Raw genomic sequence first — 19160 nt, 5'->3', positions numbered from 1 at the left:
TATTATATATTTTCTTGTTAAGCACATACAGACCAAGATATAGCATACTTAAATGACAGTGTATGAGGGAAGGGAGGAAAGCAGTTTGAAGAGCAGAGTGAAAGTCAGGCAAGGCTTTCCTGGCCCAGGCTCCTCTGTCATATGCATGAGCTGTCCATCAAAGAGCTGGTCTCCTCTGCTTCTCCCACTATTTTCAAGTTCTTCTGGCTCATTCCTTATTTCTGAGGAACTACATACTTGGTTTTTCCTCTTCTCTCTATTTTTAACCTAAGAAGAGATTGGTTTCACAGTTGTGGCCCTGAGGAATAGTCGTCCTCGAGGGAGGCCAACTGATCATCTTCGGGCAGGGTCCTGCCAAGTGGTCACACCTTGTTTTCATCACCCGTGTCTGGGGTCTTTGCCCTAACACGTGTAGGTCAAGCATCCCTGTGGGAGCATAAACTGGAGTGTCATTGGATTCATTTACTGTGATTGCCAAGTGGTCAGATACTTGTCTCAGCTGGTCAGTGCATCTTCTAGCAGCAGAGTCTACATGAGAACAACCCATCACAGTCAGAGGGTGCCTGGAGGCCCCAGAATTGATGCATGGGGATGTAGGGGGGTGCAATTCTTGCTCTTTAGCTCCACACTTCCAGGGTGATCTGTTCTTCCACACACCATGAGTTCACAAAACGTTCTCCAGGGAGGGAAAGGCATTTGCTCAAAGTGCCAGTGGGCAGCAGCACTGGAGGGGTGTGGGGTCGTTTATCTTCCAGCCCAGATGTTTTCCACTTGACTGCACTGCCCTTGTTGGAGAAAAAGCTGCCACTGTCCTTCCTGAAATGCTTTCACCACCTCTCTTTCTTTGGACTTTTGCCATCTTTTATCCTTTGATCTCACTGTCACATCTCTGCATCTCTCTTTCCCTTTGGGTTCCCTTTCTCCAAAGTCCTTTCATCTTCCAGTTATCCCTGCAGGCTGTGTAACAAATCCCAAGCCCTAGTGGCTTAAAACAACAGCAATTGTTTTTATCATTAATATCTTTCAGAGTTTCTGTGGGTTGGGGATTTGGGTAGGCAGTTTTGGCTTGAGGTTGCAGTCAAATAGTGACTAGAATTAAAACAGTGCAGGGCTGGAGCAACTCAGGGTGGAGGGTCAGGCATCCTTCTCTCTGTGTAGACTCTGGGGCTCTCCACGTGGTCTCTCTGTGTGGGTTAGATTGGGCTTCCTCACAGCATGGTGGCCTCAGGGCAGCAAGACAGCTTACATGGCAGCTAGCTTCCCTCAGAGCAAGTGTCCCAAGAGATAAGGGCAGAAGTGGCCTAGCCTTAGAAGCCACATCATGTCACCTTCGCCATACTCTGATTAGTCAAAGAAGTCACAAAATCCTGTTCAGGTTCAAGGGGAGGGTATGGAGACCTCGACACTCAATGGGAAAATTGGCAAGGTCATGTTGTGGGAAGAACATGTGGGTGGGAGGTATGGTTGTGGTCGTTTTTGGAAAGCCAGAGCCCATCACAAGCACCGTGTCTCACCATTCTCTCCCCATGCCACAGTGCTTTAGTGTCTTATGACTGTCATAACAACCCACTGCAAACTGGGTGACTTCTGGAGCAACAGATTTTCCATCTCGCTGTTCTGGAGGCCAGAAGTCCAAAATTAAGGTGTTGGCAGAGCTGTGCTCCCTCTGAAGCCACCAGGGAAAAGTCTGTGCCAGGCTTCTCTCCCAGCTGCTGGTAGAGAGCCTTGGCTTGTGGCTGTGTAATTCCAGTCCTCATTTGGTGTTCTCCCTGTGTGTGGGTCTCTGTGCCCAATTTTCCCTTTTTATGAGGATAGCAGTCGTAGTGGATTAGGGGTCCATGCTACTCCAATAGGACCTCGTCTTAACTAACTACATTAGCAACTACTCATTTCCAAATGAGGTCACATTCTTAGGTACTGGGGCTAGAACTTGAACTGGGGTATACACAGTTTAACCCATAGCACACCTCTGCCAAACCTCTGCAGGCTCCTCTCAATCCAGCAAAAGTTTGTTTTGCTCCAGTAAATCAGCTAGCACTTAGGAAATCAAAATAATTAAACAAAATCTCCCCAGAGTGAGACTGACTCGTAAGCAGTCCACCTGACCTTAACTTGCCAGTCAAATGAATCTGGCAGATTTTTGCATATCTGGCAGAATTTTGCATATGTTTTTTTTGGGGGGTGGGGTGGGGGACTGCAATCCTTTCTTTATATCTTACAACTTGGTTTTCTTTCATTTATAAGGCTCATCCCCCCAACCTTTGCATGACAAGAAAAGCTATTTTTGGCTTCCAGCTTTCATCCCTGATGGTGAAAGCAGCTGTTCATTGATCTACTTGCCCAACAGCTTCTTCTTTAGAGACTGAGGCTTCTGATGCCTGCTCTCTTTGGTTCAGGGGGAAGATGCTGGTGTCTTTCAGTAGGTTAAATATGCCTTCAGACCCCTGGACACAAGATCTCTGGAAACACTTAGCTGATGGGGACCCTCTGCTGAGGAAGAAGCCCAAACTGGGGCTCCAGAGGAACTCACCAAGCTTTCACTGTGGCCTCCTTCTCCTTTTCTCTTGCTTCCCCATACTTGGCTTGGCTTAGTAAAAAGAACACCAAACATAGCCACCTACATGAGTGACTTGCCATGTAGCTAGACAGACACCATCTATGGCATTATATGTATCTTTATTGTAAATCTTATTTGATCACAACACTAAACTCTGTCCATTTACTCCCTCTCTGGCCCATGAACCAACTGAGGAGGACCACAATTAAAATATAAGGGACATTCGTGCAAATTAGAAAACTATTTCCTTCCTCTGGGTGAATGCTGACCAAGGCCAGGTCATATGGCTTAGCCAGCAGAACGTAGAGTATTTCTTCTACCCTGTTTGCCCCTTCGGTGAGATGTCCTTATAGAGGGCACAATCTTACATGACAGCTCTAATCCTACCATTAGAAAACGGATAGAAATTGGCTATAGGCTAAGATGAATGAATTTGTTTGGAAGGGAGGGTTGATGGTGGAAAAATACAGGTTAAGTCATTCAAATGGTAGAATTAGAAGTCCTATTTGTGTATACAAACGGCTAAAATTATCTGAAAGGCTTCACATAACCCTATCATGGAGTTTATTTATGGCGATCTATTTTTAAATTTCTATGTCATATTAGACAGTCCATTTGCACGATGCCTTGTATGTAGTAGGAACTCAGTAAATACTTCTTGAATGAACCAGTACAGTATTTTAATTAGCTGGTCCACATGTACTGATGAAAAAGAACAGTGTCATCTTACAAATGAAGTCATAGAGGGCAAATATCCCACTCAGGATTGTATGACGTTCAAGGGGCCCAGGATGAACACTCCAAGGATTCATCTGAATTCTTCAAAGGTTTCATCAGCATTAACATTCTTTGTTTAATACTTTTTCCTGTTATTGCCTTGTCTGTGAGATTAGGTATCCCAAACATTCTAACCACACTCCTCTTCCCACACACACACATTAGGGACGAGGACAGATTTCAGAGATTCTTACTTTCAGCCACCTTTTTCTGGAAGGCTCCGAGAAGAGGTGTTGAGAAGAGAGTTCTTAGCCATCTTGGGGACTTCCCTAGAAGCTCAGTGGTAAAGAATCTGCCAATGCAGGAGCCATGGATTCGATCCCCGGGTCAGGAAGATCCCCTGGAGAAGAAAATGGCCAACCACTGCAGTATTTTTGCCTAGGAAATCCCATGGACAGAGGAGACTGGTGGGCTACAGTCCACAGAGTCGCAGAGAGTCAGATACAACTTGGCGACTAAACAAAAAAATCTGTGGCTATCACTCAGCCATTCTGGGGACTCAAATATCTGATAACTTAATATGTTTCTTTTTATACTTAAGGATTCTGAAATTTCCTTTCTATCATCACTTGGAAGTATTTAGTTAATAATGCAAGTTTTTTAAACTTTTTATTTATTTTTATTTTTGGCTGTGATGGATCTTTCTTGCTGTGCAGGCTTTTCTTTAGTTGTGGTGAGCAGGGGCTACTCTCCAGCTGCAATGTGCAGCCTTCTCATTGAGGTGAATTCTCTTGTTGTGGAGCACAGGCTTCAGGGCACAAGGGCTTCAGTAGTTGTGGATCTGAAGCTCAGTAGTTGTGGCTCCCACATTCTAGAGCACAAGCCCAGCAGTTGTGGCACCCAGCCTTACACAAGTGGAACCTGTGGCAAGTGGGATCTTCCCAGACCAGGGATTGAACCCGTGTCTCCTGAATTGGCGGGCAGATTCTTTACTGTTGAGCCACCAGGGAAACTCACTGAAGATTCTTGAAATACAAATTCCATCAATTCCTCCCCATCACCTATGAAGTATAGGAAACAGTGCTTAAGAGAATTGATCATGTGTATATTTTCCTCTCCTGCTTCCTCCCATTCAGGGTTAGCTGCACCCAGTAGGAGCGTCTGCCTTTGTTCCGCGGTGTGGGTTGGGTATGAGAGAATGTTTGGGACCAGAAGGTTCTGAGTCCATTGAAGCTGGACAGTTGGAGTGAGCGGCTGAGTGTCAGCAGTAAAGCTGAGTTGGCCTGGAGCCCTGGCAAGCTGAGGCTGGGGTTAAGGCAAGTGCTGCGGCAGCAGCCAGACCTCTGAAGATGCAAAACGAGGGCCAGAAAGTGGCAACAACTAAAGAGAAAAACAGGTTCTGAGAAAATAGCTTCTTAAATGGAAACTAAATTCAGGGAACAGGAGACTCCAGAATGAAATGGGAAGCCACCAGAATGGAAAAGGAAGTGAAACCAAGGGAGAAATGAGACATTCACCCCCAAGCTAAAGCAGTCTGCTTTTCTCCCTTTTTGAAGAATCAGTGTAGATTCTAAGGTGACATTGTTAACTGAACTGAGTAAAAAGCTCTCTATTTTTTTTTTAACAGCAACATGATAGTAGCCTAAATAAAGAGTTCTGGGAACACACAGAGATGACACAAACTCAAAAGGTGAGACAATTCCAGGAATCTGGAATAATAAAAAATAAACCATTTGGAGTCCCATCAGCTGCCGAAATACAGCCCTTTGATGTATTTGAAAATATTCCAGTGCTTATACTCTGCATATCACTCACATAATGGCTACAGATACGTGGCCCCTGTGTGACGCACCACGGAAGTCACCAAATCAGATGTAACCCCCAGAGGCTGAGAACTTGGGCTGCCTGCCATCTGACTTTTAAAAAACTGAATTAGTCATTGATCCCTGAGGAACAAGGAGGGTTGAGGATGAAAGGCAAGCTTCTCTAACCCAATTTAGGTTTTGCAACTGAAATTGAGATCAAATTTCAAAAATCTGTAAACTTGCCCAGCTTCACAGACCTGCGATTTGTCTACACGATGACATGTGTATAGGCCCAGTAATGCCATTTTCAAGGGTTGGCCTCTGCCACAATGAATTAGTCATTTCTTTGTGTGGCACTGCATACACCATACTTTCATTAAAGCCATAGAGTTTATTTATTCCAATTTTCCATTAATAATCTGCCACGGATATTGATACTCAAGTTAAATTCATTTGTCCTTCATTAATTAATCAGCCATTCATAGAATGTATGTTCCATGAGGGCCAAGACACCAGTACCTGGCACATAGTAGACATTCAATAACTGTGTATATTGATTAAATGACTTTCTGTAATACCTACTATGAGCCAGACCATATAGAAAATGGTACCCAATGATGTTTTGAAAATCAAGTGCAGAAATGGCTCAGACATGTGCTTATAAGCAAGTCAAGCTCACATGATAGAGAATGATTCTAGGGAAGATAATCTGGAATGTATTTCTGTAAAATAGACCCTGGGCTTCATGTTAATAGAAGAAATACAATTCTGACAATGACCTTTGGGGATAATGCCGAAAAACACAGGTTGGATAGAACTCCAGAGCCTAATGGAGATAGGGAGTCTTGTTTATAAGTACTGCTTTAGTGAAGGGAGGGAGAAGGGAGGGCTGGAAGAGCCCAGGGCTGCCCTCCCCCTGTTCCACTCCCCTCCCCTTGCCGCAGCAGCTGTGCTGGGCTTCCAAGGTCAACAGGCAATTGTGGTGGTGACATCGAGGAACTCAGAGATGTCCAGCAAGACAGAGGACGCTCTAATCCTCTAATTTCCTTTTGCCTTCCCCAGCTGGCCAGTCCTCAGAATCTACTCCCTCTCTCAACCCCTCAGTGCCCTTTGGCTCTGCCCCTCAAAGGACACTGGCTACTCTGTGCTGAAATCCGTTTCTGCACAGCTTATTGCTCTGGCTTGACTGGACGCTGCTTAAGGACACAGTCTGAATTCAACCTCCTTTGCTTGGGATCAGGGTGCCCTTAAGTTATTTAACGTCTCAGCCTCAGTTTTAAAAAAACAGTTAAGTACCTCTTTCCTGGTGTTAGTGTGGGAGTCATAGGAGATGTGTGTGTGTGTGTGAAAGCACTTGGCACATTGTGTGCCACATGCTGTGTCTCTTCCTCTAGGTTTTCTCCAGGGACTACTCCTCGTGCCCCACATAATCATAGCTACCATTTACAGAATACTTACTATGAACTAGGCACTTTACATGTATGATCTCTTTTCTTCATAATTTCAGCAACAGGTCTTATCTCCATGTCACTGAAATTCAGATAAGTTACATTTCTTGATGAGGTCAGAGTTCATAAATGACAGACGCATGATTCAAACCCAGGTCCTTCTCCATATAGAGCTGTGCTCTTTTCAGTACTTCACCCTACCTGCACATAGTAGGCACTCAACTGATGCTTGATGAAAATTATAAGGTATCATTTACTCTAAAGGCTTCCCTGGTGGCTCAGATGGTAAAGCGTCTGCCTACAATGTCGGAGATCCGGGTTCAATCCCTGGGTCAGGAAGATCCCCTGGAGAAGGCAATGACAACCCACTCCAGTACTCCTGCCTGGAAAATCACATGGACAGAGGAGCCTGATAGGCTACAGTCCATGGGGTCACAGAGTTGGACACGACTGAGCCACTTCACTTTCACTTCACTTTCACTTTACTCTAAACTATGTTCTAGGACTTCCCTGGTGGTCCAGTGGTTAAGAATCTACCTGCCAAAAAAAAGGCACATGAAAAGATGCTCATCACTAATTATTAGAGAAATTCAAATCAAAACTACAATGAGGTAACAGCTCACACCAGTCAAAATGGCTATCATCAAAAAATCCACAAAGAATAAATGCTGGAGAGCATGTGCAGAGAAGGGAACCCTCCTACATTGCTGGTGGGAATGTAAGTTGGTACAGCCACTATGGAGAACAGTATGGAGTTTTCTTAAAAAACTAAAAATAGAGCTCCCGTATGACCCTGCAATCCCACTCCTGGGCAGATATCCAGAGAAAAACACAGTCCAAAAAGGTAGATGCACGCCAATGTTCACTGCAGATCTGTTTACAATAGCCAAGAAATGGAAGCAATCTAGATGTTCAACAGAGGGATAGATAAAGAAGATGTGGTAAATATATAGTGGAATATTATGCAGCCATTAAAAAGAACTACATAATGCCACTTGCAGCAACATGGATGGACCTAGAGATTGTCATGCTGAGTGAAGTAAGTCAGAAGAGAAGGAAAAATATATAACATCTCTTATATGTGAAATATAAAAAGAAATTATACAAATGAAATTAGTTATGAAACAGACTCACAGACTTAGAAAACAAACATAGTTGCTGGGGTTAGGGGAAGAATATGAGGAAGAGACAGTTAGGAAATTTGGGACTGACATGTATACTCTGCTATATTTAAAATGAATAACCAACAGGTCCTATGAAATAGCACAAGGATCTCTGCTCAATGTTATGTGGCAACCTGAATGAGAGGGGAATTTGGGGTAGAATGGATACATGTCTATGTATGGGGGAGAATGGATACCTGTGAAAGTGAAAGTCATGTCACACTCTGCAACTCCATGGACTAATGCAGTCCATGGAATTCTCTAGGCCAGAATACTGGAGTGGGTAGTCCTTTCCCTTCTAAAGGGGATCTTTCCATCTCAGGGATTGAAGCCAGGTCTTCTGCACTGCAGGCGGATTCTTTACCAGCATGGATACCTGTATATGTATGTAAATACATACACACACACACACATTAATCAAGTATACACAAATATATAATAAAAAGTTTTTTAAAAAAAGAATCTGGCCACCAGTGCAGGACATAGGTTTGATCCCTGGTCTGGGAAGATTCCACATGCCATCGGGCAACTAAGCCCGTGTGCCACAACCACAGAGCCCATGAGCTTCCAGCACTGAGCCTGCCTGCTGCAACTACTAGAGCCCGTGCTCCACAAGAGGTGCCACTGCAATGAGAAGCCCGAGCAGCACAACTGGAGAGCAGCCCCCACTCGCCACAACTAGAGAAGGCCGCAAACGAGCCCTGGTGCAGCCAAAAATAAATAAATAAGAATTAAAAAACAAAGCAAAAAACCATGTTCCATAGTGAACCTTGGGAGCAAAGGAATCAAAGCAACTTTACAATGAATCAGAAATTAATAAAGTCCCTTATAAATTTGTGAAAGTCTGGATCTTATTGTTCACCCTTTGGTGATGTGACTTAAATGCTGAACAGGGCCAAATGAAGCACATAGGGAATTGTCACGTGTTTCATGGAAATGTTAGTGAAGGCCATGGGTAAGATTCATTCCTTGACAACTGTTGGCAGATGGGAAGAGCTGATGCACAAAGGGAAAACTGAAAACTTGCAAACTAACTCGCCCAAGGTAGATCCAGGGATACAAAGGATTTTCAAACTGGGATGTCAGGTTAGGGGTTATACAGTTAAATTCTCTCATTTTACAGATGAGAAAGTTGAGGCTTAGAGAGAATAAAATGATTTGACAAAAGAAATGCTAAAACTAATTACAAACTTTATATCTTTATGACATGACATCACTAGTCATTAGGGAAATGCAAATTAAGACCACAGATTATCAGTACATACCTATAAGAAGAACTAAAATAAAAAGTAGTGACAACACCAAATGCAGAGAAAGAGAAACTAACTACCAAATGCTTACAGAACACAGAACGGTAAAAGCAAAATAGTTTGGCCACGTCTTTAAAAACTAAAAAGACACTTATCCAGAAGTGAAACTCCTAGTAATTTACTCCAGAGAAATGAAAACCTACGTCCACATAGAAATCTGTACACATTGCTCATTGCAGTTTTATTTGTAATAGCCAGAAACTGGAAACAACCAAAAGGTCCCTCCATAAAACGATGGTACATCCATGCTGTGCAATATTACTCAGCAGTAAAAGCGAATAAACTATTTATACATGCAACAGTTTGGATGAACCTCAAGAGCATCATGCTAAATGAAGAAGGCCAATCTCAGAAGGTCACATACTACATAATTCCATTCTACAAAACTCTCAAAAGGACAAAATTTTGAGAGATGGAAAACAGATTAGTAGTTGCCAAGGTTAGGAGTAGTTGGGGAGAAGAGGTTGGATGTAACTATAAAGGGGTAGCATGTGAGAGAGAGTAGACCTGTGTCTTGACTGCAGTGGTGGTCACATAAATCTACACATGTGATAAATAACACAGAACTAGGAAGGAAAGTTATGACCAACCTAGATAGCATATTAAAAAGCAGAGACATTACTTTGCCAACCAAGGTCCATCTAGTCAAGGCTATGGTTTTTCCCGTGGTCATGTATGGATGTGAGAGTTGGACTGTGAAGAAAGCTGAGCGCCGAAGAATTGATGCTTTTGAAATGTGGTGCTGGAGAAGACTCTTGAGAGTCCCTTGGACTGCAAGGAGATCCAACCAGTCCATTCTAAAGGAGATCAATCCTGGGTGTTCATTGGAAGGACTAATGCTAAAGCTGAAACTGCAATACTTTGGCCACCTCATGCGAAGAGTTGACTCACTGAAAAAGACTCTGATGCTGGGAGGGATTGGGGGCGGGAGGAGACGGGGACGACAGAGAATGAGATGGCTGGATGGCATCACCAACTCGATGGACATGAGTTTGAGTGAACTCCGGGAGTTGGTGATGGACAGGGAGGCCTGGCGTGCTGTGATTCATGGGGTCACAAAGAGTCGGACATGACTGAGCGACTGAACTGAACTGAACTGATACTCACATATGGTATACATACTGGTTTCTTGGCTTCCATATTGACCATAATTATGTAAGCTGTAACCATGGAGGAAACTTGGTGAAGGGTACATGGGACCTCTCTGTACTATCTTTGTGCTTTCCAATAAATCTATAATTTTTCAAAATAAAATATTTCTAAAATGAAAGCCACTTGCAATTATGATACTCGTAATTATTTGGCTTCTTTGAAACAATTCCACATAGATATTGACCAGATAATAGACTGAAACTCCTAGCTTGTTAAATTGATCTGTTCCTGTTATCATAGCTACCCCAAGACCCCTTTTACAAAAAATTCCATTTCATTTGCAATCAGTAAGATTTTAAAATTAAGACACTTAAGGAGACCCATTAACAATGGAATAATCTGAAAAAGCTGTCTGATTAGAATTTGGTAATTTCATGTTACAACATTAAAATAATTTTTTGGGAAGTGTTTGGAACATTTCCACTGTTATAAAACCCTGTAGAAGAAGTGTAAGGTATTTGGTGCCTGGATCTTGCTGCCATTTGAAGGCGCCCTCTCCCAAGGCAAGGTAAGCATCACTGACTTATATGACCAACAGAACTCAACACTTGGTGGTGAGGAGCTCAAGATGATTTGAATGTGAAGCCTCTTTTTGCACAGTCTGAAGACTCATTATCCTTCAGTCATTCTTACTGTTGGGTTCTCAAGTTAGTTCCCTTGCAGTGGCTGTTTTCTAGTTGCTCACAGCTGTACCTGGAGTCTACAAATAAATCACCCATTTTCTGTGGCTCTTAGTGACCTAAGGGTTATGACTAATGCTTTCTATTATGACTAATTCTTTCCGTTATGACTGTACTGGTCAACCTAATGAATGAACTTCAGTTAAGTGCATAGTTCCTTAAGGGGCAGATCCTCATGGAATTGATCTGCATATGTGGTTAGCTGTGATGCAGTTCATCTCCTTGTAGGGGAGACAGACAGGTAAGAGTGCAATAGAAATTCACCATGATTGGTCCTACAATAGGATAAAGGTAGGATCGAAGATGGCAAATTCTCTGAGGAGGGGGCAAGGGGAGTGTTGGGGACCAAGGCTCATGGTGTCAGAGAAAGAGGCTTGAGCTGCTTTTTCTTCTAGTAGTTGCAGAAGAAGTTGTACAGAAAGATAGGAGTGAGTAGGGGAGTTCCAGCCACTATCCAACCCTTAACAAAGCAACATCTGCCCCCGAAACAGGGAACTCCAGGTGTCTGTGTTGTTCACTGAGGTATCTCTAGCACCGAAGACAGGAGCTGGCACATAGAAGTGCTCAAAAAAATAGTTGTTGAATGAACGAATAAAAAGAATACATTAAAACTATTTCACCTTATCCCTGACTACTTTTCTATCAGTTCAGAGTGCTACACAGGGGCATCACAGGAGCCAAGAAATGCCATTTCAAGGAAGAAAGTATATTCGGTGATGTTAATTCATGTCATATATTGCATGGGACTGAATGGTGCCACACCAGGTGTTCCCAGGGCCCAGTATGTGGCCCAGCACGAGTGTACAGTGCCTCTTCACTGGATGAATGACGCCAAATAATTATTTTTAAGAGTTAACTAGAATATTGTGTTGGCTCTTTCTGTTCTCTCATATTTTGTTAGTTTAGAACCCAAACTTCAGGGATTTTAATAAACGCTGGAAACATTTAGGAAACATCTCAACTCCCTTTTCCTTAAAATATTTCTCCACTGCCACTAACTCAGCAAACAAAATTGGACTACACAAAGCCTTTTTTGTTCCTCTTTTTCTAGTGTGTTGGAGCCGGAAGGGACCTTAGATGAACTTCATCGTTTCATAGATTAGGATCCTAGACTGTGAAGTCCCATGGCTTGCGCAGGGTCACCTGACCAGCTAGTGGCAGAACCCTGTGAGAATCTAACTCCTCATCCAGTGATCTCTCCACAATCCCCTTCAGTTTTTCTCTCTCAAAAATTCAAAACAACAGACGCTTCCGGGGGGTACCTATTAGATACAAGGCCTTCCCCGGTGGTTGAGTGGTAAACGCTCCACCTGCCAACGCAGGAGACTCGGGTTTGCTCCCTGGGTCGGGAAGATCCCCTGCAGAAGGAAATGGCAACCCACTCTAGTATTCTTGCCTGGAAAAATCCCATGGACAGAGGGGCCTAGCAGGCTACAGTCTACGGGGTCTCAAAAGAGCCGGATACAACTTAGCAGCTGAGCAACAATTAGATATGACAGTAAGCTGATGATTTCCACTGGAGAGACAGGTTGAAAAAAGGTCCCTACCTTGAACAATTTTATAAATGAATGGAAAGAAAGACATATTTGAGGAAAATTCTAGAAAACCTATTCTAGAAAATTTCTAGAAAATTCTAGAAAACATGCAAAAAATAAGTTACATGGAAATCCATGTGGCAATGAACTTCAACTTGAATGGGAGAAGACTTTGGAGCAAATGTGACATCTTAAGTGTGCCCACTCTGCTCCATAGGGAGAGTGGTTGAGGGTGTGTGGAGGTGGGAGCGTCAAATCCTTCATTGGTCCCAGAGACCATTTCCAGCATAGCAGGTGGGGTTGGAACGCTGCTCACCTCACACTGTCTTCTTACAGGAGAGGCCAGGAACCATGACAATGTCTAGGCCAACCACAGGTTTTCTAAGCAGAGAAGAAAGAACCAGGCTCAATATTTCAGGCATGTACTTACGTCCTTATCTTTTCTTAATCTACAACGTTCCTAAAGGAAGTTTTTTCGAGCCAAGAGTCTTAGTTTGCAGTTATAGTCGGTTCAACTTGATTTTGTAAAACCACCTCCAAAAATGCCCAGGATATTAAGTGATACAGGATTGCAGAGAACAGTCAGTAGAATTAATGTGCTAATGAGGTAGTAACACAGCTTTGCTCAGGATTAACACATTCAGGAGCCAACCAATTAACTGCTCTTTCTAAAACCTCCCAGGCATATTCTGTGTTCAGAGCTTGGTAAATCTCCTAGCCTTTGTAAATCTCAGCTCTCCTATGGTTTTTGTTGTTTTTTTGCCAGGGCTTGGGGAGTGGGAGAGGAGCTGGAAAATGAAAAGTTAGCTGAGTGACAAATCCCAATTTAAGCTATCTTGTTGCTATATCAAACACTGATTGCATGCATGCTAAGTCGCTTCAGTGGTGTCCGACTCTCTGCGACCTCATGGACTGTAGCCCGCCAGGCTCCTCTGTCTATGGGATTCTCCAGTGAAGAATACTAGAGTGGGTTGCCATTTCCTTCTCGAGGGGATCTTCCCAACCCAGGGATCAAACTTGGGTCTCTGGCATTGCAGGCAGATTCATTTGTTTAGCATCATCCCAGTCCTTTACGGATTCACACAGCTTTCCCCTCCACCCAATTTGGGTCAGGACAGAAGTGCTCTCTGAGCTGCAAGTACTCTATTTTGACTGTTAATTCTGGCACTGACTTTGCTCTCTAATTAACATCCCTGTATCAGGCAGAGTCCTTGCCAAGGTAAAAAGAACATAAGCATCTCTGGATCCTAACATCTAACATTTGAGTCAGCCACAGATGCCTTTGTGGAAGGGTCCTTTGGAAATATAACAGCATATATTCCTCTCTTTACTCTAAAAGCCCTTCTCTGGTCTCCAGAATATCCCTTCTCTTCATGAGGTATTTTTCTTCTTTAAGATGTGACAAAGTCAAGGCTGAAAAAGATAAAGTCACAAAACACTTTACATTTATGGAGCTGTATACTGCTCCTCCATCCTCTTCCCTGGAAACTTTCCTCACAGGAGGATACCCATCTTTCTCCTAAATCATTAATTCAACAAGTGTGTGCTGAGTGTAACCCTGTGCGTGCCATGTACAGTGCTAGATGCTGAAGAATATATGTGAGAACAATTCTTGTTGGAAGGTCAAAGTTAATCACATCACTTTTCTGTTTTGTTTATCTGGTAGAAGAAAGTTTGCCAATTGTATAATCCCTTTTCTGAAATATCAGGAGAAAAAGGGATTATTTCTGAATGTTCGTCTGCCTCTCCTATGTATTCTCCTATCCATCCATCCACCCGTCCATCTGTCCATCCACTCACCCCAACACTTCCAATATTGTGTTGCCCCCTTTGGACCAAACACTGTACTAGGCATTGAGGATGCACACCCATCTGCTGACAACCTCAGGGAAGTTCCAGTCCAGAGGGACATGGTTGTATGATCAGACCATGAGCCAGAACATGACTGTTAGAGTGGAAGCACGTACTCAACACAAAAGGAACCAAGCCCATGGCTTCTAGCAGCTGAGGCTGATTGTGAGTTAGTTCATGGAACAGTTCTTTATAACTTTTCTAATTCCCTTTGGGTATATTTTCAAGGAAATTTAGAAACAGCAAAACCTAGAATCCAATTTGATATGTATAAACGTTTAATCCTTTGGGGACATATTTGGTCCTTCTGTTTCTCTGCTTCTCTCCGTTACCTTCAGGCTCCCGACCTTGTCGAAGGCAGGTTGTTAGTCTGTTTCCTTTGTTTAGGGCATCTTGTGCTTTCCCTTCCCATCCACATCCTCACTCATGACAGCAGACATTTCAGGACCCCAGAGAGCTCAGGCTGGCAGAGCAAATTGACACGTGGGAGTGGGAGAGGTCGTCTTTCACAGAAAAGCATGAGGAAGAGGTCAAAATGGCAGGCTGAGAGAGCAGAAAGAGAAGAAAGACAGAGGACAAGGCTGAGAAGGAAGGAGGAAGAAAAAAGAAAAAACTAGCAACCCCAGTTTAATCAGATCTCTCCAGACCTGGTGTTGAGCAATTTCTGTCACTGGAAGTCAGGTTTAAGAAAAAAGCTGGCTGGAACGGTCTTTCCCAACATGGGGGCGACATGGAGCAGAATTACAGGAATACCAGAGGACTTGACTCACTCACCGCGAATCGCCTCTTAAACAGAGATTTTGCTTCGAAATTATGAACCGGGGGTGTGAGGTGGGGAGAAAACCTTCCCAGCATCCATCATGTGTTGCTTTCGAAAATTATTATTTTGGAGCACAAGCTGTTTCCTGTCTTTAAAGCCTATTATCTGTTTCCCTTCCAGGTGGAGCCTGGGCTGCCTGCTAATTTAATCCCCTGGGCTTCTCCCTCTGCCTTCAAGATCTCACAGAGATGCAGGCTTCATAAAGAGGGCACCTTTGTGCCTTCCTCCCCGGAAGGCCCCCATCTACCCTGGCAGCCAAGGAGATGCTATTTTGGGAAATAGCAGCTGAGTGGGGAGGATTGTTAATTGTTTGTCAAACCCTTCCAGTCTAGTTAGATCTCATGGAAGAAGAAAAAGAGCGGGCAAAGCCATACCCTCTCCTTCACTCTATGTTACTCTGCCATCTGTGGGGCGGGGGGGAGGTGGGGGAGGGATAAGCTGGGAACAAGGGGTTTCTTTTCCTCCTCAAAAGCACAAGCACACAATCTAATATCTAAAAAAAAATTCTACTGCCCAATTGGAAACATAATATTGGCCCAAGAACCAATCAAAGTAATTTTAGAATTCTTTTTATAAGCCTCAAAACAAACAACAACAACAAAAAATCCTAAACAAACAAAAATCCTATCCCAATGGAAGAAATATCAGGGTCTCTGTTATCCAGGAGGACAACAGCATTTATTCAAACCGCTGTGGCCAAACTGACTAAGCAGATCCCCGGCACACCCGCGGCCCCCGCCCCTGCCCCTGCCCGCTGCCCCTGCCGAGACCCACTGACACACTGGAAAACAATTCTACCCAGGCACACTAATCGGAACATCCATGGTGACACATACTCAGTCCATCACAGCATGGACAAATTCAAAATCAAACAGAAAATGACCCACGTTGAGAACCGGCTCCTCAGGACTCTGACCTCAGGGGACCCCCACGTGACTCTGAAACTTCATAAGCATTAAGTCAGCAGACAAGGAAAGGGGGGGAGAAAAGACTGAGAACCAAAATCTTATGCTTCTTAAAAGGGCAATGCCACAAAACATTTTCTAACTGGTTTTTCTTCCTTGACCAGTTCTCATGGAAGGATATCTAGACCTACCTGACTTTTAAGAACACTACCCCCCCCACACACCACACACAATGATCTTTTTGGTATTTTCAAGGAATGTCAAAAGGAATTATCTTTTAGTATGAAAGCAGTTGAACTCCAAGAGCTTTAGAAGTTATAATGGTGCAAGGATAGGTATGAGACTGCTGTCTATTTAACATTCATTTTTCCTCAAAAGCACTCAGGCTGCCTTATAAATATAAATCTGCTAATCCACACACTAGCTCCTGGTTCGAGAGCAGATCTGAAACTTCCTTTTACACTGGAGTGTATGTCTGTATAAATTGACTCAGAATTTGCTTAGTCAAAATGAGCATGAGATGGGCTAGTGATTTGGGGTTTTTGAACTGAATGAACATTCATGTTGAAATATAGATCAGCTGTGTTGATCTAAAATGGACTTGATTGGTGATTTAGAATTTGTTCCATTGGCTACAGCAATTAGAAGGGGAGTAGGGAGATGAGGTGGAGAAGGCAATGGCAAGCCACTCCAGTACTCTTGCCTAGAAAATCCCATGGATGGAGGAGCCTGGTAGGCTGCAGTCCGTGGGGTTGCTAAGAGTAGGACACAACTGAGCAACTTCACTTTCACTTTTCACTTTCACTTTTCACTTTCACACATTGGAGAACGAAATGGCAACCCACTCCAGTGTTCTTGCCTGGAGAATCCCAGGGACAGGGGAGCCTGGTGGGCTTCCATCTATGGGGTCACACAGAGTCGGACACGACTGAAGTGACTTAGCAGCAGCAGCAGCAGGGAGATGAAGCAAGGCTTTCTTATTGGCTGAAAGAGATATATGTTGCCCCTAAACGAGGTGCTGATACCCAGTAGGCTTTTTGGTAACCAGTAATGTTCACCTAGAGCCAGACATCTTGGAATGTGAAGTCAAGTGGGCCTTAGAAAGTATCACTATGAACAAAGCTAGTGGAGATGATGGAATTCCAGTTGAGCTATTTCAAATCCTGAAAGATGATGCTGTGAAAGTGTTGCACTCAATATGCCAGCAAATTTGGAAAACTCAGCAGTGGCCACAGGACTGAAAAGGTCAGTCTTCATCGCAATCCCAAAGAAAGGCAATGCCAAAGAATGCTCAAACTACCACACAATTGCACTTATCTCACACGCTAGTAAAGTCATGCTCAAAATTCTCCAAGCCAGGCTTCAGCAATACATGAACTGTGAACTTCCAGATGTTAAAGCAGGATTTAGAAAAGGCAGAGGCACCAGAGATCAAATTGACAACATCTGATGGATCATGGGGAAAGCAAGAGAGTTCCTGAAAAACATATATTTCTGCTTCATTGACTATGCCAAAGCCTTTGACTGTGTGGATCACAATAAACTGTGGAACATTCTGAAAGAAATGGGAATACCAGACTACCTGACCTGCCTCTTGAGAAACCTGTATGCAGGTCAGGAAGCAACAGTTAGAACTGGACATGGAACAACAGACTGGTTCCAAATAGGAAAAGGAGTGCGTCAAGGTTGTATATTGTCACCCTGCTTATTTAACTTATATGCAGAGTACATCATGAGGAACTCTGGGCTGGAAGAAGCACAAGCTGGAATCAAGATTGCCGGGAGAAATATCAATAACCTCAGATACACAGATGACACCACCTTTATGGCAGAAAGTGAAGAGGAACTCAAAAGCCTCTTGATGAAAGTGAAAGAGGAGAGTGAAAAGGTTGGCTTGAAGCTCAACATTCAGAAAACAAAGATCATGGCATCTGGTCCCATCACTTCATGGCAAATAGATGGGGAAAGAGTGGAAACAGTGTCAGACTTTATTTTTTGGGGCTCCAAAATCACTGCGGATGCTGATTTCAGCCAGGAAATTAAAAGACGCTTACTTCTTGGAAGGAAAGTTATGACCAACCTAGATAGTATATTAAAAAGCAGAGACATTACTTTGCCAACAAAGGTCTGTCTAGTCAAGGCTTTGGTTTTTCCAGTGGTCACTGGATGTGAGAGTATGGACTGTGAAGAAAGCTGAGCGCCGAAGAATTGATGCTTTTGAACTGTGGTGCTGGAGAAGACTCTTGAGAGTCCCTTGGACTGCAAGGAGATCCAACCAGTCCATTCTAGAGAAGATCAGTCCTGGGTGTTCATTGGAAGGACTGATGCTAAAGCTGAAACTGCAATACTTTGGCCACCTCATGCGAAGAGTTGACTCACTGAAAAAGACTCTGATGCTGGGAGGGATTGGGGGCGGGAGGAGAAGGGGACGACAGAGAATGAGATGGCTGGATGGCATCACCAACTCGATGGACATGAGTTTGAGTGAACTCCGGAGCTGGTGATGGACAGGGAGGCCTGGCGTGCTGTGATTCATGGGGTCACAAAGAGTTGGTCACGACTGAACGACTGAAATGAACTGAATGTTTAATTAGAACAGACTCAGACACTAAAGAATCTGCCTTCAAGGCAGGAGACCCAGGTTCCATTCCTGGGTTGGGAAGATCGTCTGGAAAAGGGAGTGGTTACCCACTCCAGTGGATCCAGTGTGATTCTTTACTACTGTGGCTCAGACGGTAAAGCGTCTCTCTATAATGCGGGAGACCTGGGTTCAATCCCTGGGTCGGGAAGATTCCCTGGAGAAGGAAATGGCAACCCATTCCAGTACTCTTGCCTAGAAAATCCCATGCTTGGAGGGGCCTGGTGCAGGCTACTGTCCATGGGGTTGCAAAGAGTCAGACACGACTGAGCAACTTCACTTCACTTCACCCACTCCAGTAGTCTTGCCTGGGGAATTCCATGGACAGAGGAGTCTGGTGGGCTACAGTCCATGGAGTCACAAAAAGTTGGATATAACTGAGTGACTAACAGGAACACTACTAGGGCTTCCTTGATGGCGCTAGTGGTCAAGAACCTGTCTGCCAAGGTAGAAGATGCAAGAGATGTGGGTTTGATCCCTGGGTTGCAGAAGATCCCCTGGAGAAGGGCATGGCAATCCACTCCAGTATTCACAGGTAGGAAATCCTGTGGACAGAGAAGCCTAGTGGGCCTCAGCCCA

General features: G+C 43.8%; 1 protein-coding gene across 1 annotated transcript in view; it reads left to right on the top strand.

The window, feature by feature from the left end:
• Nucleotides 1-10214, top strand: part of LOC129551315 (major histocompatibility complex class I-related protein 1) — a 31740-nt gene extending 21526 nt beyond the window's left edge. The window contains exon 6 of the mRNA XM_088845290.1: nucleotides 8170-10214. Coding sequence (XP_088701416.1) covers nucleotides 8170-8267 — 98 coding nt within the window. The 3' untranslated portion in view covers nucleotides 8268-10214. The remainder of the gene's footprint in view (nucleotides 1-8169) is intronic.
• Nucleotides 10215-19160: the final 8946 nt, after the last annotated feature.

This window comes from Moschus berezovskii, chromosome 17 (assembly GCF_049115385.1).
Source record: "Moschus berezovskii isolate FMDL1 chromosome 17, NW_MosBer_1.0, whole genome shotgun sequence".
NCBI lineage: Eukaryota > Metazoa > Chordata > Mammalia > Artiodactyla > Moschidae > Moschus > Moschus berezovskii.
This window is presented reverse-complemented; position numbering and strand designations above follow the sequence as displayed.